Source organism: Mytilus trossulus, chromosome 7, assembly GCF_036588685.1.
Source record: "Mytilus trossulus isolate FHL-02 chromosome 7, PNRI_Mtr1.1.1.hap1, whole genome shotgun sequence".
Classification (NCBI taxonomy): domain Eukaryota; kingdom Metazoa; phylum Mollusca; class Bivalvia; order Mytilida; family Mytilidae; genus Mytilus; species Mytilus trossulus.
Window position 1 is genome coordinate 54,123,825 of NC_086379.1, and position 16,326 is coordinate 54,140,150.

Consider the following 16,326-nt stretch of genomic DNA (forward strand, 5'->3'; position numbering starts at 1 on the left):
TAAGTAAAATACGGAAAAAATGGAATTTTATTTTTACAAAATTTACTTCTGGATACTATCTTATGATCACAAACAAGCTTCTGTACAAGTTTGGTAGAAATCCAGTATAGTTTAAGAAAGTTATTAAAATTTCAAAAACTTTAACCACAGAGTGAATATTTGTGGACGCCGCCGACGCCGACGACGACTGAATGTAGGATCGCTTAGTCTCGCTTTTTCGACAAAAGTCGAAGGCTCGACAAAAAGAGAAAATAAAACACCAATTTTTGGCTGCATAATTGATTTAGATGGAATAAATTATTAAGGGGGGGGGGGGGGGGGGGCATTAGGAATACAGTGCTAGGTTCTTAAGTTTTATCTATTTCAGTCATATTTAAGGAATGTATCTCCCTCATGCAAAGCTCTGATTCCTTTCACGGATTTGGCTATACTTTTTGGACCTTTTGGATTATAGCTCTTCATCTTTTATATAAGCTTTGGATTTCAAATATTTTGGCCACGAGCATCACTGAAGAGACATGTATTGTCGAAATGGGCATCTGGTGCAAGAACATTGGTACCGTTTATTTTATTACTTCCACTGGGACAATGCCTCTGTTGGTGAACTATAAGTCCTCAAGGGTATCACCAGCCCAGTAGCCAGTTCTTCGGTACTGACATGAAAATACGGAATTTTAGCTTACCTGGCCTAAAAGGCCAAGTGAGCTTTTCTCATCACTTAACGTCCGGCGTCGTTAACTTTTACAAAAATCTTCTCCTCTGAAACTACTGGGCCAAATTAAACCAAACTTGACCACAATCATCATTGATGTTTCTTGTTTAAAAATTGTGTTTTTTGACCCGGCCAACCAACCAAGATGGCCGCCATGGCTAAAAATAGAACATAGGGGTAAAATGCAGTTTTTGGCTTATAACTCAAAAACCAAAGCATTTAGCGCAAATCTGACATGGGGTAAAATTGTTTATCAGGTCAAGATCTATCTTCCCTGAACTTTTTAGATGAATCAGACAACCCATTGTTGGGTTTCTGCCCCTAAATTGGTAATTTTAAGGAAATTTTAATGTTTTTGGTTATTATCTTGAATATTATTATGGATAGAGATAAACTGTAAACAGCAAAAATGTTCAGCAAAGTAAGATTTACAAATAAGTCAAAATGACCAAAATGGTCAGTTGAGCCTATTTAGGAGTTATTGCCCTTTATAGTCAATTTTTAACCATTTTTACGTAAATATTAGGTAACTTTTACAAAAATCTTCTCCTCTGAAACTACTGGGCCAAATTTTACCAAACATAGCCAGAATCATTATTAGGCTATCTAGTTTAAAAATTGTGTTTTGTGACTGGGCAAACCAAACAAGATGGCCGCTACGGCTAAAAATAGAACATAGGGGTAAAATGCAGTTTTTGGCTTATAACTAAAAAACCAAAGCATTTAGAGCAAATCTTACAAGGGGTAAAATTGTTTATCAGGTGAAAATCTATCTGCCCTGAAATTTTTAGATGTTAGGTTGCTGCCCCTTAATTGGTAATTTTAAGGAAATTTTGCTGTTTTGGGATATTGTCTTGAATATTATTATAGATAGAGATAACTGTAAACAGCAATAATGTACAGCAATTTAAGACAAAAAAATAAGTCAAAATGACCAAAATGGTCAATTGACCCCCTAAGAAGTTATTGTCCTTTATAATCAATTTTAACAATTTTCATAAAATTTGTAAATTTTTACTAACATTTTCCACTGAAACTACACGGACAAGTTCATTATAGATAGAGATAATTGTAAGCAGCAAGAATGTTCAGTAAAGTAAGATGTACAAACACATCACAATCACCTAAACACAATTTTGTCATGAACTGTCTGCTTCCTTTGTTTAATTCACATATACCAAGGTGAGCGACACAGGCTCTTTAGAGCCTCTAGTTTTGTGTTATTAAAATTTGCTGTTGCAAAATATTAGAAATTATTGTAGATTAAGGAATGTATCTCCCTCATGCAAATCTCTGATTCCTTTCACGGATTTGGCTATACTTTTTGGACCTTTTGGATTATAGCTCTTCATCTTTTATATATAAGCTTTGGATTTCAAATATTTTGGTCACAAGCATCACTGAAGAGACGTGTATTGTCAAAATGGGCATCTGGTGCAAGAAAATTGGTACAGGTTATTTTATTACCTAGGCTGAAGTTGTCTCAAAATTAAATTCTACATCTAAATAATTTACCAATCATTTTCGAGTTATATATAATATGTTTGCCTTTAGTGTTATGACTTTTTAACCATAACCAAATTAACAGCAACTCGTATGAAAGTATATTAAGTAATGTTGATATCCAATATGCAGTATAGGATCATTATCTATAAAGATGCTTTGGAGTCAGGTTTAACACTTCATGTTTAGCATGGGTTAAACTTTTTTGGAATTTTGGGTCATCAATGCTCTTCCAACTTTGATCTTGTTTGGCTTTATAACTTTTTTATGAGCGCCACAGGTGAGTCTTAGGTAGACTTAACATGCATCGGGTTTACTAAATTATAATCCTGGTATCTGAACTATTTACACCACTGAGTAGAACTTTCGTCCCCGAGGGTATCACCAGCTCACCAGCCCGGTAGTCAGCACTTTGGTGTTAACACAAATATCAATTATATGGTCATTTTTATAAATGTCCTGTTACAAAAGTTAGAATTTTTCAAAAACTTAGGATTTTTTTTTTATCACAGGAAGATTACCTTAGCCGTATTTGGCACAGCGTTTTGGAGTTTTGGGTCCTAAATGCTCTTCAACTTTGTTCTAGTTTGGCTTTACAACTATTTTGATCTTATGTAGAGGAAACGTGTCTGGCATACTAAATTAAAATCCTGGTACCTTTGATAACTTTTTGAAAGGAATAAGGTTGTCAAGCAGAATGTACACTTTAGAAGGATTTTCTAAGACATTTTATCAACTATCATGAAAACTTGGCATCTATCAATGAACAGAGAAAACGAGTTCAGTTGGATCATGTTATTACACAGCCCTGTAATTCCTTTATTGATTCTTTATATCTAAGATAGTTGTTAGTATTGTATGTTCTTCAATTTAGTTCAGTTATATGTTTTGAAGTTTAGGATGTTGTCTATTTTTACTGAACTAGTCCACATCGGCCAGGTCGGCTGAGGCTCATTTCCTTGTACTTGATTTTCTCGCTGTGTTGAAGCCCTTCGCTGGCCTTCAGGTGTTGTCAGTTCTATGATGGGGTTGTCGTCTCTGACATATTCCCCATTTCCATTCTCAATTTTATTGATATTTCTTAGTAATTACCAAACTTGAAATTTCAGACATGAAATGCAAGACCATATATATTTGACCTATTACTTACAATTTCTTATAACTGGATAAACGGTCAAATCCAGGTTTCTGTAAATAATTCTGTCATTCAACAATGAACGTGAAGTCAAGACAATCAGATGCATACCAGATGATAAAGCATCAGTATGAAAAATGATGATTTCAACACTATTAACTTCTTCTAAGAACTGAACCATAGATTCCAGAACTCCTTAATAGTTATATTGACAACAAGATTTGTTCATAAATTATTGCAATTATTTTTATTAAGTATAAAAAAAGATTTTGGTGGTAGAGAAAATGGTGTGAAGGAACAATATGCTTTCAAATTCAAGCAAAAGACTATTAATAGGGAACAACACCTAAAATTTCCAAAAATTTAAATTTTATGAAAAAAATTTAAATGCATGTAACAACAGATAACTTCTTAACATATTTGAATCTTGAAAATCATTTTAATGAAAAAGGAACATTAACTGTTCCGAATGAACATCAATAATAATACCATTTATACATCAGGAAATAAACTGTACGACCACAAGTGCACCAACTGTACTGAAATATCACCACTGATAAAATGTAGTGGATTCTTCTTCGTCTGCTTCAATGGAAGACATTCTTCCTGTTATAGTTGTTTACTACTAGCTCATATGATAAATGCTAGATAACTATAATATGACTGCCCTAACATTACTTGTACTTAACAAAGTTATACACTATAATTTGTTGAAATCTTTAAACAGACATATCAAAAGACAAAATTTGAACAACTAGACAACGAAAATGTTATCAAAATATGACAATTTTACTGTAAAAGAATGCTCTTGTACAATTATGCAGATTCAGCATCTTTTATGGTGTTACAATGAAAAATAATATCACACTATAATTGGCATCCTAAAATACGGATAAAAAAGTTATATTTTGTTCTAATATAAGCAATAATTATGCAGAATAAACTATCATAGAAAATAACTTCTGTAGAAAAGAAAGTCCGCATCTTATTGATCGTATCTTTTCTATTTTTGCCTATTGAAATCGTCTCAAAAATGTCTTCAGGATTTCAAGAAAGCATTAGTTTTAGTACTATTCACTGTATATTCTCTTATAGCAGTTGATCTGTCCAATAGGGATTTTTATTTCTAATAAAGAAGTTTATACATATATTTTTTTTCTTCAACCAATTTAGCTTGAATAAACCAATATTTCAGTTAGCTATCAAAGGCCTGATCTAGTCTTGATTTTATATATCAAAAATTATTTTTCAGTCCACAACAAAATATGTCACAGAATGAAAATAATTTATATGCAAATATTTTTTTTCTTTCAACAACTGATCAGTTTTTTGCCTAAAGAATCAAACTGTCGGACAGTTAAGCAATTTCTACTTTGGTAAAAGTAATTGTGATATCAGTACACCATACGAAACCTACTCTCATATTAAGATATATTATATATATAATAATAAACTGACCAGCATCCATATCACAAATTGAAGGAGCAAATAAAAATCCACTACTTGTATCAGTTGTTAATAAATACCAAGGATTATTATGTCTGTTTTTGCGTCAGAAAATATAAGATTATACATAAATATAAATATATGGAATGCAACTTTTTACAGATTCTGCAAATATAAGGAATAGGTATAGATTCATAACACAAAATCTCTCACAATTAAAACTCAAACAACCATCATGTATACACAAATGATAAAACGTATCAACTTGCATTTGGATTTCAATAAATTGAAAATATAATTTATAACGTTGTATGATACACTTACAATATAGCCATTCATAAGATAAAGAAACAAAATAGTTTGCTAGAACAAGACATTTAACCCTGGAAAATAAACCTATGAACAACACAAACAAAAAGGAACCAACATACTGTACACAACATAAAAAGTTTAAAGAACAATCTTCTATATCTATCTTGCACTTGCCCCTAAATATAATTTTTTCTCTTATATATTAAGTTTGTATCAGCTTTAAATATAAGAGATATGTACATTTGTGCATGGTTAATATTGACCTGAATACTCCATCAAATTACACATTGTCCCTAACATGGAGAAGTGTTGTAACTCATTGCTACGGGAAAATTTCAAAGTTTGGGCTTTGGAGGCTTTAGAAGCCATTCATCACTTATTTGTTCAATAGAAATTTAAAACGTGTATTTGATATCTGATGGATTTTGAGTTTTATCGGTGATGTAATTCAAACCTCGATGGAATTTTTCTTCCTTTAAAAATTTCATGTAGCATTGTTTTAGTTATATCTATGTAATACTCTCGCATTCTCTGAACTCATTATGCACAAGGAAATATCTGTAACTTATCATTATAACATATAACACTCCTATTCTCACAAATATAAACACAGACATCTAAAGTATGAGATTCTAATATCAGATACTGTATCTTCCTAGCTATATCTGAACTGAAGAAACTCAAAATGATAATTGTGTATCACAAGCCCGAACCTTGTCATTCTTATTTACAATTGAAAGGAATGTTGGCTTAATCTACATAGGAGGGTAAGAACTTGTATTGTAAGAATTATGGTAAACAGTTACAGCATTACTCTGTTGGCTAAACATTTAAGTCTCATTTCTAACTAAACTTCTGATATAACACATGAAAGCAAAAGCAACATAAAAACTCTAGACATTAACAACTGCAGGATATTTTATATTTTACAATCCTGAGATGTTTTTCATTAGATATTATCACAGAAATTTTGTAGACATACAATAGATAATAACATTTACCCATTTGAAAATGTATGTAGTACAATAGGTGCTTTAGTACCAAGAACATTCAATTTATAGCACTATTTGATTACTTATTTTGTTATTAATTTTCCGATCGATAAATATGCGAAAGATGTTGCAATTAATAACTGAAAATATAGTTGAACTGATTCCTGAAAGTAATTCAATACTTCTATATAATTTATTTTTTTAATATTTCCATGGTATTTACTAAATATGAGAGTAAAGTTATTTAGAAGTATGTTTAACAGTTCTTTGTAACTGCTCATAAATGTCAAGCTTCAGAGGGAAAAAAACAATATTGAAATCAATGAATAATAGATCAAACTTTGATCAAAATTCAAACATACACGTACAAAGGAAAAAATTCAAACTTGAATGTTCTTAGTATCACATCAACTATAAACACATAGGTCTAAAAATCTTTCCATTAATATCTGGAACATAATTATTCCCGAGCACACAAAGATGCCACAGAAAAAAGATGATGACAATTACACTTAGTATGAAAATAAACTGGGACTAGCACTATGACTAAAGAGGATTTAAAACAAAACATTCATCTGGCAAGTTCCTACTTGACATCCACTTCAGGGGGAAATATAACAAACAGATTTAAAACATTCCTTATGAAGCAGTGTCGATGTGGACATCTACAGCCATGGAGAATAATAAAAAACGTTGATTAATTATAATAATAAATATTTGAATCTCAGAAAAAAGTTATTTGTTCTAATGTAACATTCTGCGTACTCATCACTTGCAGCACAACCAATATTAGGCAGAGATAAGATGGTTTGCCAAGAGTATGTCTTTTCTTACTAGGTCCTTGCTGTGATAAGCCGGTCCACAAATGCCAATAACTGGCTGTTTCCTTCTGCCTTCTGTTTTAAGCTGCGTTGGACTGAGCATTGTGGAGAACTCTCGTTAAGCTGTCCATAAAGTGACATACTAAGAAAAAGCTGGCCTAACAAACACACACACACACTAACATTCATATAACGGATTGACTAGATCTTGAAAGGAACAACTTACAGAACATTTATACAGTTTGTGAACATTCAAATTATGAATTGTGTAGACATTTCAGCAGAAATTTCAAGTAATAAAATATTTAAGTTATGTTTCTGAATTGCTTTTAGTCTATAAATACTGCATTCAATAATATACAAACTAGAGATCAAAATGTACAATCTTTTTCCAGTTTAATCATCATGCATACATAGGCCAGCTTTTAGTCAGGAATGTCTTGGGACAGACCCATTGGACATGGTTAAAATTATCACGTAAGGAGACCAGCTCATTCATGTCACTTGATAAGATTTTAACTACTATTGTGGGTATTATTTAACTGTTCTCGCCTAGGTGGCATTCGTTCATTCATCTTATCTAAACATTTTGCCTCTTCAAATCCACTGATTTTGTGTGTAGGTGAAAAACCACTGAGAGCTACAAATATAAAGATGTATACTATCAGGTCATGAAATCTTCATCATAGTTAATACAATTTCACAATAATGATTATATACATATTGAAATTCATCAAGTTCCATTCATGTAAATATTTCTTTTACAGCAATGATTTTTTTTAAAGGTCAAGTATTTCATTGAGGGCTGTACCAGGTATATGATCTAATGTTTTTTTTTTCCTTTTTTTTTTTTTTAATTACTTCCATGGCACCTTGTGTAAAGTGAAATAGTAATCAAAAAGTGGTGGTTCAAGGGATTTGACCACCAAAATTTACAAAGGACTGACACAATTCTGGTATTTTGTAATGGAAATAGTAGTGAGTACCAAACAATTTCTTCAGGGACCACCAGATATAAAAAGATTTTGAGAACTCTGGTGAACTGAAAGAGTCATACTTTATGGAAGTCCTTTCTTCAACTACTTTTATGCATTATTTTTTTAATTCTCTTAATGAACAAGTGTTATAAATAACCTACCATTAGAAAGTGTATCTTTCCCTCCTGATAATGCTCCCATCGGAAGAAGACCATTTGGAGTAAGTCCCTTGAGCTGTAACACACTTTCACTTTCTTCTCTGCAATAAGAAAATTATAAAATTAAATTTCTTCATTTTTTTTAAAATTTCACATTTGTCATACAACAATACTATGTTGAATCAGCAGTCAAACCAAGTCATTTGTATGAAATGTATCGAATCTTAATTTTAGGCAATCAGTTACTATTTAAGTACCTAACCCTCGGTAAAGAGTGATATGAACTAATTTATTAGATAAATTTGTTTATCGCTATTTTGTGCATTTTTCCTTTGATCTTTTTTTGTGATAATTTTCATTTCATGCTTCTCGCTTGAGATGGAAAAATATTGCTTGCAAACTAAGGAGGCAACGTGGCGTTGCTAACGAAAATGACATTGAAATTGACCAAGTCGTCATAGGTAAAAAAGCGATTAACAGATTATCATTGGTCATCTCAACTCGATTGCTTTTCTCACTTTTGCTGTACCAGCACAAGCGAGAAAATCAATGATAGTCTATAAATCCTATCTGCTAAATGGTTTGGAGAGAGATTTGTTACAATTGATGAATACTATATGTACAATTGAATTGACAAGAGAATGGGAAAAACATTATACTGTTAAATTTCAAGGTTTTCTTTCAATATAAATGTAAGCTATTAAATGTAGTGAGTAACATATAAGTTGATAATTAAATAATTAAGGCAAGTGTATCAATTGAAAGGTTTACAGCCCATTTCATTGAGTGTGCTGCTAAAGATAATATCTTTTGTTAGCTTGCTTGCTAGCAGAACCGTGAAGTCATTATATGGTATGGTATACTACCCTCCTTTCGAAGTAGCCTAGTTCTTCAGACAGATAGATTGGTTATCAGTTGGACTAGTCTATTCTAAAAGGAGGGTAGATTACCTAACCTAATAATGATTTCGCTGTTCATCTAGCAATCAAGCTAACCAAATATATTATCTTTAGCTACACATTCAATGAAATTGACTGTAAGTTACATCAAATAGTGTGTTTCATAACGAATAACTCTATAGTGTGTGCACTAGTTAATAAATAGAGTAAATATAAATTCCAGTCCCATTCCTTTCAAGCAGATACTATACATACTTATCTGATTAAAACCCAACTTCTGTTTGCTTCAATTTACAACTATATTACATGATGATGAGTTATCTTCAAATGTTAAAATCAAGACTAATCCAAAAGCGTGATAAATTTTAATGCAAGTAAAGGAAAAGATTGTTTCATTTTTTGTGACTATACATGTACTGCTGATTTTATATCTTGGGAATCTTTCATAAATGTTGGTCTACTTTTTATACATCAACCAAACTGTAGTTAAAGTAGGCCAAATAACCAATACTAACCAAGATAAACTTAAATCTCTTTCAAAAAAGATTTCCCCCATGATGATGATTAATTTCTTCAGTTCATAAATCTTTCTGCCCCATTTTGACCTATTCTTGTTTTCTTAAAATTGGTCCCACAATGATAGGGTTAACTGAATACAAACAAATTTGTTTAAACAGATCTTCATGCACTAAATCAGTAAATGGAAGCAATAAAAGTCTGATTTTAATCAGATTGGTGTAATACATGCACTAAATATATTTCATGCATCTAAACAGTAAATGGAGAAATATCAACATCTAACAAGTCATCTTCAGAAATCTTTCACCAAATGCTAAATATGAAATGTTTTAAATGAAAATAGGATAATAGTTCTCTTGGTACTGGTTTTATATGCAACCTCAATGACATAAATAACAGTTATATTCCAACATGACATTCCGACTAATAATGCTTTTAACTTGCCACTTTGTCAAAAAGGGGACATAATGCTAACTGCAGTAAAGAAAAAGGTAGTTTTGGGGATTACTTAAAAGATTGTTGGTCCCCAATTTTCCTGCTTACCAATTATGTTGCATAAAAAAACACTTGGGTTACAATCAAGTGATGGAAAACAAAGATTTGCCTAAACTGTTTCTTTGACCATAGATTTTTAACCAAGTGAACACAAAATCAGAAGAGAATTTATCCCCCACAAGGCAGTTATCCTTCAAACATTGGTAAGTATATAATTAAGGGCTCAAGTATTGTCTGGAATTATATTTATCTTCATTGCTCTTTTAATAGGAAGTGAATTTTACTTCAACCTTCTTACTCAATATGTGCGGTATCACCAGTACCAAGAGAAAAGAAAACAAACATAACACTGGGTACATATATAGGCAAGGAAGAATTAGAAAATGTGTAAATATATATTATATAAAACTGTTTTATATAGTGAAAATCTACAAATATAAACAAAAAGGTTTACAAAATCCTGTAAAAATTAAAGAAAAAACTTTTCCCATGCTAAATAAATTGAAATCATTTCACTTGTCATTCAGATTTTAAATATTTAACTTGCATAAATTGAAAAGTTGAAGCATAAATAATATTCCACTGTCATAATAACTGACAATTTAAAAAAAAAATCATGATATTAATCATGTAAATAAACTTTTTTTTCTTTTGAATCTGACGTGTAGGCTTCAATTCTTAGCATGGAAAAACTATAAAAATCCAGGAAGAAAGTAAGTATCCATGATGAAGTCAGCAGTCGACATACCTGAGAACTGTGAAGACCCTAGCCATTTTTCCAATGGCTCTGATTTTGTTCCTAATCACCTCTTTTCTTGCTGCCACTGCACCATCTGTAATGTAATTAACAAACACACACTGAGAAATTAGTTGTCAAACTAACATACCTGAGTACTGAGAAGACCCTAGCCATTTTGCCTATGGCTCTGATCTTGTTTTTAATCACTTTTTTCCTAGCTGCTACTGTAGTCCCTGGAATCAAAGCACAACTGCATTTTACCCTGCTATAGAACAGTTAAAACACATGAACTGACATTCCTTCTAGTGCCACCTTGTGCTGTTTTAAATGAACTTGATTTTTTTAATTAGTTTATATCATTGTTTCTGTCAAAAAATTGTTTTCAAAACAATACAGTTTCAATAAGCAGAAAATATCCATAAGGGAAAAGATACAACTAAAGTGTTAAATCATAAAAATAAAATCAAGAATTATAAATAAAATCTTATCTATGTAATAACTCAGCAAGGCAAATGCAAAGCTAATCCTACTTGTGCTATTACTCCATTCAGATTTGCAGCTTTTGATGATAATCTTCATCAGCATTTTAATATTTATGTAGTAAAATAGCCAATTCTTGCTGCAGAGCTGCAGTTAACAATTTACAACAAAGCACTAGCTAGACTCATAAAATTATAATTTTATAAATTAACATGTTCTAGCATAGCTCGCAGTAAAACTGGTGGGCTAATAGTAACAGATATTGTACAGCAGAAAAATGGAGCCCAGGGTTCACTAGTGACAAACAAATTCTACTTGTTACCAGTGTAATTGTTAGTTCAACTGACTGAACCCTGGTGTTTGCAACACACTAACTAGCACAGGACTACTACAAAAAGCAAACAAATGACTAAAACAGAAAAAAAATAAAGTAGGTGAATTAGAGCAAAGTATAAAGCGTGGAAAGATCTGAAAGATAAGGCATTATTCTGATTATTTGGTTATATACGTCAGACAGAGAGTCAAGCAACTAAGCTGCCTGACTTGTTAGTGGCCTCGGTCACATGACCAGTATTTAACAATGCATCAATGTTAACATGGTCAAACATGTCAAACATGCAAGCTTGGTAAAGTCCTTAGAAAATAGGACTGGCAACATTTCCACTGTAAATGTTATTCCTTTTTTGAATCAGTGATTACTTGATTAAAAGTGTTCCTGGTTTTATTATGTGTTCCTGATTTTGTTGCTCACACAAGCATCATTTATTTTCCTAAACTATTTCAACCCCTAAAATTTCTAAGACAAGTTACACACAGAACGTAGTTAGGAGATATTATTATGATCATCACTATTGTTATTATTATACATAAAACATTCATTTATATAAAGGTTATTGAACTACTACAATGTTATATATCTGTCGGTACAAATAATAATGTAAAACAGATCAAACTTGACATCACAGAATGTAGTGCGAGTTGTACTTATAAAACCAGGAACACAATATATAAAACCGTGTCTTTAGCCATGTCAGATTATTTTTTCAGGACTTTAGACTTACTTGTCTCTCTGTCTACCTCTTTAAGTGTTATTTTTCTCGCCTGTTCTAGAATTTAAAGAGTTGAGAGAGTTGAGAAAGATGCAAACAGAAATGCAGAAAATTTCTACAAATTGAAGATTATACACTGTAACACAATTAAAATATGCAAACTAGCTTTTTTTAAAAGGTAATATAGTTATTGATATATAAAGCTTGGGCTGTGCACTTACCATTACGCTGCCCTAATTGAGCACATGCAGGGATTTTCAAGGAACCCAACAAGAAAAGAAAAAGAAGAAAACAAAACACATTTACAAACATTCATCAAAAACATAACAAAAATTTGTGTAGCACAGCTTGCAAAATAAATATGTGGCTGATATGCATATATATAAACAAGACTGTCCCACTACAATATTGTTAAAATTTGGAAATAAATTCAAAATGAGAGAAAAAAATGTTTAAGAAAATTTGTATTGTTTTTTTTTCTTCAAATATCTGATCAAAATTGCAAAGAAGATTTTCTAATGGAACAGCTTTTCAATTTATTTTTGTGATGTTACTTCAAGCTTGCAAATAATTTTAAAGGTTTTCCAATAATGAATCATTTGTTGATTATTTTAATATTTGCTCAACTTTTAAGAACACATTTATACTTTTGTGACATCACAAAAACAAACAAACATTATGAACATTAAAGCAATCTGCACACTCAATTTTAAATCCTTTATTAACTGGATTAAATATAACAATTACAATATACTGGTGATTTTCTAGTGACTACTAAACTTGAGCAAGTTAACTTTCAATTCAAAATTCAAAACACCATGCCACTTCATACAAATCAAAATCCCTGGATATTTGTGATAAAAAAACACCTAAAATACACACATTGAAACCAATGTAGATGAATAAAAAGTTTTCATACAACAAACAAATTTACAAGATAATTCATCATTTTTATTTAAAAGACCTTCTGACCATAAAATTTAGCATATGTATGAAGACAAATTCAACATCATTTTTGAAGATTGAAGCCAAGTCTGGTTTACAATTCATATGTTAAATGTATTCATTCATATTCAATAACAAGAAGATCGTGATACAGCTATTTGTTAAAATCTTAAACCAGAAGTAGGTGTCTAACAATATCTCACATATGACAACCCATCACTGTCTCACTGCTAAGGAATATGAAGGCATTCTGCTAATTAGTGTGCAGAACATGGAAGTATTGATAAATAGGAAATAGGTGTCCGGCAGATATTTCAGAAAGTTCTGATTTCACAACTTATCTCTAATAACAAGCTGCTGGTCAAATGTGTAGTAATCAGTTTAAAAGCCCCAGAGAAAAGTTTTTCTCATAAAGTGACTGATGAACAAACAATCAACAAAACCTTGTCAGCGATATAGCCACAACTCCTAGAGTAAGGGTATAGTATGGGCTTCAAAAGGTTGTTTTCTAAATGGAACATGATATACATGCACATCACTTCCAGTACCAGTACTTTCAAAATTAAGTCTTACTAGTATTCCATTCACATTTATATTATATCTCATCTAGAAGACTTAGGTTCAATGTACTTTAATTCAAGTATCCTGAAAATCCCATAGCCAAGTGGCAAAAAAAATCAAATCCCAGAATAGATCTTAATTCTTTACTCCAGGCTTAACAGAATTGTCTATTTACTCACTGATGAATTCAGATAAATTTGAGAGGATTAAGACATTGACAATCAAATGAAGTTAATATGTAAAACAGTGCAGTGACAATGATGTGTAACCTTTAACACTGACCCTATTATATGAGAAGGCCCCTTCACTCCTAAAACACTAGCTTAAACAATCAACAATACCTTGTAATAATATTGGCACTGAAATAAACTTTTCTTGTTTCACATTTTCTCTCTCAACCTTTTTTTCAGAAGCTAGTGTTTACTTGCAAGTTAAATTCGTTAGTATACTATTCGCTGATATAATTACTTCATTTACAACATCCGTAGTACAAGATACTTCTTTGACAAGTGACAGAAGCACGTCTTCTGAACATAATAAATTGACAAGTTAATTATTATGTACTGCTATTTTATAATAGTTAAGTTTCAAGTATACATGTGAATAAATTGATACTGCAGGTTATTTAAAGCACAGAGCTCCATATAAATAGATTTATATTGGATTTTTAATAAACTGTCATGTACACCATTTTATTTTTTATTTATACACATATTGACTTTATGTCTCGTACAATAAAACAGTATATAAAACATGGAGAAGTGTTTAAACTTACCATCTAAGATCTCATCTCCTGCCATTATAAGCTCATCATCTGAGCAAATATTCAATACATTCACTAACATTTCTGTAACTGTAAAACAAAAGTTTTCTAGTTAGAAATGATTTGTGACTTGGATGATTTATTTTTATATTCTTAATTATTTGTTTATACAAATTTTTACTCAGGTTGGTTTGATACAAACACTTTGTATTTGTCAGCTGATTTTTGTAGAAAACTGTATGATACCCTATAATGTTGTTTGGTTGTTTGTGTTGTTGGGTTCCTGACATTGATGTTAATAAAACAATTTTTATTCATATACATGTGTTATACTGATTTAACCCTTCGTTGATAACTGCCCTGACAGAAGCTTCTCTGAGAAAATGGCTTCCCTGCCAATTGCGTCACATGAAGATCTTCATATCTAATATCAATAAAAACTTGTCTGTAGTTATTCATGTCTATTTTTATCCACTTACACCATGGACATAGTTTTGTTAGTTTTATTAAATTTATTTGCCAGGAAAAAAATCAAATTTGCCTCTTGACCACATTAAAATAGATAAAATGCACCAAATTCATTAAGCTATCAAAATGTAGGGATGCTAAGGCAATACCATACTAAATTTCAGTGGCTTTACAGCCGATTTCATTGAGTGTGTAGGCAAAGGTAACCAGATGCTCCGCAGGGCGTAGCTTTATACGACCACAGAGGTTGAACCCTGAACGGTTGGGGCAAGTATGGACACAACATTCAAGCTGGATTCCGCTCTAAATTTGGATTGTGATTAAATAGTTGACACAGCATAGGTTTCTGACACAGAATGAATGTATTCAAATGAACTTAAAATTTTTGTTTTCTCTTAGAGCAATTCACTATGCTGTTGAATATTAATCCTCTCAAAAAAATGTTTGAAGAAATTTTCTTTTCATTTATGAAATTTCAAATGAGAAAAATTGAACCCAATTTTTTAATTACATCCCCCTTTCCCTTATTCCAAAACTAATTTCAATTAAAATATTCTAATGGAGTTTGCAACAATTACTACTCATTTAAAAACATCAAAAAATATTAAGATGTAAAAAAACTGCTTGTTATCACTGAATGGTAAAGATTATTTAAATTTATCAGTTGGTAGTAAAAAGTGAATATACATTGTATATTGTATATAACAAAGATTTAAGTTGATTCTGGACAAAGAAAGATAACTCCAATTAAAAAAAATTCTTGCAGATATTTCTTGCTTACTATACTGGACAAAGAAAGATAACTCTTAATTAAAAAAAATTTGCTATTTCACAATATTGTGAAATTAGATATTTCTTGCCATTGCACAATACTGTGCAATTGAAAAGACTTGCTATTGCACAATACTTAATATAATAATTTTAGATCCGGATTAGGACCAACTTGAAAACTGGGCCCATAATCAACCAGATGCTCCGCAGGGCGTAGCTTTATACGACCGCAGAGGTTGAACCCTGAACAGTTGTGGCAAGTATGGACACAACATTCAAGCTGGATTTTGCTCTAAATTTGGATTGTGATTAAATAGTTGACACAGCATTGGTTTCTGACACAGAATGAATGTATTCAAATGAACTTAAAATTTTTGTTTTCTCTTAGAGCAATTCACTGTGCTGTTGAATATTAATCCTCTCAAAAAAATGTTTAAAGAAATTTTCTTTTTATTTATGAAATTTCAAATGAGAAAAATTGAACCCAATTTTTTAATCACATCCCCCTTTCCCTTATTCCAAAACTAATTTCAATTAAAATATTCTAATGGAGTTTGCAACAATTACTACTCATTTAAATA

At 31.2% G+C, this 16,326-nt stretch overlaps 1 protein-coding gene across 6 annotated transcripts in view; it reads right to left on the minus strand.

The window, feature by feature from the left end:
- Window positions 1-3,578: 3,578 nt before the first annotated feature.
- LOC134725308 (protein phosphatase 3 catalytic subunit alpha-like) overlaps window positions 3,579-16,326 on the minus strand; it is a 32,239-nt gene continuing 19,491 nt past the window's right edge. The window contains exons 10-14 of one of the 6 annotated variants that reach the window (XM_063589015.1): window positions 14,519-14,596; window positions 12,250-12,294; window positions 10,718-10,802; window positions 8,060-8,157; window positions 3,579-7,561 (exon numbers count right to left, since the gene is read on the minus strand). In XM_063589015.1, coding sequence (XP_063445085.1) covers window positions 7,437-7,561; window positions 8,060-8,157; window positions 10,718-10,802; window positions 12,250-12,294; window positions 14,519-14,596 — 431 coding nt within the window. In that variant the 3' untranslated portion in view covers window positions 3,579-7,436. Of the gene's footprint in view, window positions 7,562-8,059; window positions 8,158-10,717; window positions 10,803-10,856; window positions 10,942-12,249; window positions 12,295-12,458; window positions 12,471-14,518; window positions 14,597-16,326 lie in introns of all 6 variants that reach the window. The other 5 variants (XM_063589016.1, XM_063589017.1, XM_063589018.1 and 2 more) reach the window with 5 other exon arrangements.